The following is a 3,248-nucleotide window of genomic DNA, read 5'->3' on the forward strand; positions in this document are numbered from 1 at the left end:
AGTTCATTACCTAAATTTTCAAGAATTTTAAACAAATTGTGGTAGGGAATAAGAGGTTGCTTCGGGTGGATATATTTTCAAAGCCATCAGTTAAAAATATCTTTCGTTGCAGCTATTCTCAAAACGGAGGCAAGAAGATAAATTCATCCTTGGATTTGAGGATCAGCCTAAGTAAATTGCAAGTTTCAATATCTAAGCAAATAAAAATGTGTAAATGTTAAAATGTTGTTAATATATGAAAATTGTGTCATATCAAATGTTTTTGCTAAACAGAACATTCTTGTAAGAAATTTGTAAGAGAAATACATCCCTATAAATGGTCAATTTTATACTGGTCTTAGTGATTTTGCTATGGTGTGACAGGATGAAAGAGAACATAAATCAACAGAGGGAATACTATATGTCCAAATGAAAAATTCCTTTAAAGTAAGAATTTTAAGAAGACTTAGTCACAAGAAAGAAAATGTAGCAGCGACAGCAATCAGTGTATTCAGAGGAAGCAGGAACATTTTGGAGGGTATAGACACTCAATGCTGCTATTATAGAAGAAAAGGCAACATGGGAAGGATAGGGTCAGTGTCACCTACAGCTGAAGCCCTTCCTGCTTAGCCTCCATGTAACTCAAATCAGTACAAAAACATGACCACTCTCCTATCCTCACCTAACATGCCATTCACAGAGGACCTGAACTCTAACATTTTACTTTATTTTATATTGTCTTCTTGGCTTCTTGCAGTAATCAATTATGCTGACCTGATTATATTGATTGTCTATTTTTCTTTGGTCAGGGAAGGTAGATAAGGACCAATGAATCCTAAGTAGTGAATGGACCAAAGGTCTGCATCTGCAATAGTTGATAATGTATATGCCTATATCTCAGAACTGTGTCTACAAGCTATAAATTTTGCTATCACACGAGTTATCCTAGCACATCTGCTGATCTTAGAGATATGTTATATACCTCATCTAGAAACAAAGTATTTTCTCTTCAGCTTTCTTTCTCATTAATAAAACACTTAAAACTAACCTCAGAAGGAAACAAGTTTTATTGTTATTTGAAATACAAATACAGCAAGCAGCAAATCTAGTAGTTGCTGGTAGCAGGGGGATAAAGAGCAGAGATTGAGAACACCTTGTTCATTTTAGTTAGGTCCAAGAAAGTTAACATATTCAAAAAGGAAATCCACAGATAGTTGCATGTAGGAAGAGTAGGAGGAGGCATTCAGAGAAAGAGTGAAAAAGTCCAGAGTTTTTGTAACATATGCTGAAATTTTGGCATGTAATAAAATATAGGTCTAGAAAAGAGGAAAATATGCTTAATGCCAAGCCACAAAATCAAATTCAGGCATCACTGAAACCCATGGAATTATGTCCCAGGACAAAATATTGTATCAAGAACACAAACAGAAATAAAAAGAAAATTATTATAACTCAAATAATGTTGAGTTTTTACCAGGGAGGACATGTACTTGTACCTTACGGTATTTTAAATTTAATTAAAATTCAGTTTGGATTGTGAGACTTGGGAATCAGTACATGGTACATATTGTCATGTGCCTAAAGCAAACTGTGATATTTTGTACTTGAGTTATATGAATAAATGATTCAATTTTGTACTTCATAATTTTCTTAAAAGTAATCATCACCAAATTCTAATATCATTGGGAGAATACTTAGAATGGACATATAAAGTTGCTGTCTAGAAAAGTCTTTGGGAAGTAACAACAGAGAATGTGAGCTTTTGCTGAGCTCAGGAGGGAATTGAGAAATCATCCATACATCACTTTTATCAAATTTTTAAATAATCTCAATACTACATGTAGACTAGAAATGTTAAAATCATCTATTAATAATCTTTCAATTCTAGCACCTGTAACCATCTGTAAAATTACTATATAAAATTTGGTTTAGGGAAAGAACTATTCTTGACAATTGCAATGTATAGACTTTAGCGCAACCTAATCATATGTCCACAACTTATGCTTTTCTATTTTGATTCAACTTCTTTATCATCATGTTTCTCTTTTCCAATGTTTATGAACAATCTAATGATTTAAAGGTGACACTGATGAAGAACAGCACAGAAGTGACACACTTTCTCCTGTTGGGACTCACCGATGACCCAGGACTACAGCTTCCCCTCTTCTTGATATTTCTCTTCATCTACACCATCACCCTTGTGGGAAATCTGGGTATGATCCTACTGATTGTCCTGGACTCTCGTCTCCACACACCCATGTACTTTTTTCTGTGTAATCTGTCCTTGGTGGATTTTTGTTACTCTTCAGCAGTCACACCCACAGTAATGACTGGGCTCCTAATAGGAAACAAGATCATTTCCTATAATGGGTGTGCAGCTCAGATGTTCTTTTTTGCTGGCTTTGCTACTGTGGAAAATTATCTGCTTGCCTCAATGGCCTATGATCGCTATGCAGCAGTGTGTAAGCCACTACATTATTCCTCTACCATGACTACCAGTGTATGTATAAGTCTTTCTATAGTTTCCTATGCTTGTGGTTTTCTTAATGCCTCTATCCACATTGGGGATACTTTCATTCTTTCCTTCTGTAGGTCTAATGTAGTGCATCACTTTTTCTGTGATGTTCCAGCAGTCATGGTTCTCTCTTGCTCTGATAGACATGTTAGTGAGCTGGTTCTTGTTTATATAGTGAGCTTCAATATCTTTGTTGCTCTCTCAGTTATTTGGATATCCTACATATTCATTTTTATCACAATCTTTAAAATGAAATCAAGTGCTGGATATCGAAAGGCTATATCTACTTGTGCCTCTCACTTCACTGCAGTGTCCATTTTCTACGGGACGATCATATTCATGTATTTGCAGCCCAGCTCCAGTCACTCTATGGACACTGACAAAATNGCATCTGTGTTCTACACCATGGTCATCCCTATGCTGAACCCTCTGGTCTATGGCCTGAGGAACAAGGAAGTTAAGAGTGCATTCACAAAAACTTTTCAAGTGGCAAAATAGTCTGTAGTGTTTTGCTTTAAATGTTGTAGGATGAAGGATAATTCTCCACATGCAACTAAACTCCAGCATGGATTCTCATATTTCTGTAAATTTACTGTATAGAAAAAAAACTGTATTAGGATCATAGCTCTGAGATTTGTTCATTATGTGTTCTTGACAATGCTCCTGTAAATAATATGTACGTAATTTTAGTGGATGATTTATTAAATTTCATCTTACTATCAGTAAAATTTAGAAAATTATTTTCAAAATTGAG

General features: G+C 35.0%; 1 protein-coding gene across 1 annotated transcript; it reads left to right on the plus strand.

Moving 5' to 3' along the window:
• Window positions 1-2,065: 2,065 nt before the first annotated feature.
• Window positions 2,066-2,992, plus strand: LOC110285621 (olfactory receptor 5B3-like). The gene has a single exon (XM_021151909.1). The coding sequence runs from the start codon at window positions 2,069-2,071 to the stop codon at window positions 2,990-2,992; it is 924 nt and encodes a 307-aa protein (XP_021007568.1). The 5' UTR covers window positions 2,066-2,068.
• The last annotated feature ends 256 nt before the right edge of the window (window positions 2,993-3,248 follow it).

This window comes from Mus caroli, chromosome 19, assembly GCF_900094665.2.
Source record: "Mus caroli chromosome 19, CAROLI_EIJ_v1.1, whole genome shotgun sequence".
Classification (NCBI taxonomy): Eukaryota; Metazoa; Chordata; class Mammalia; order Rodentia; family Muridae; genus Mus; species Mus caroli.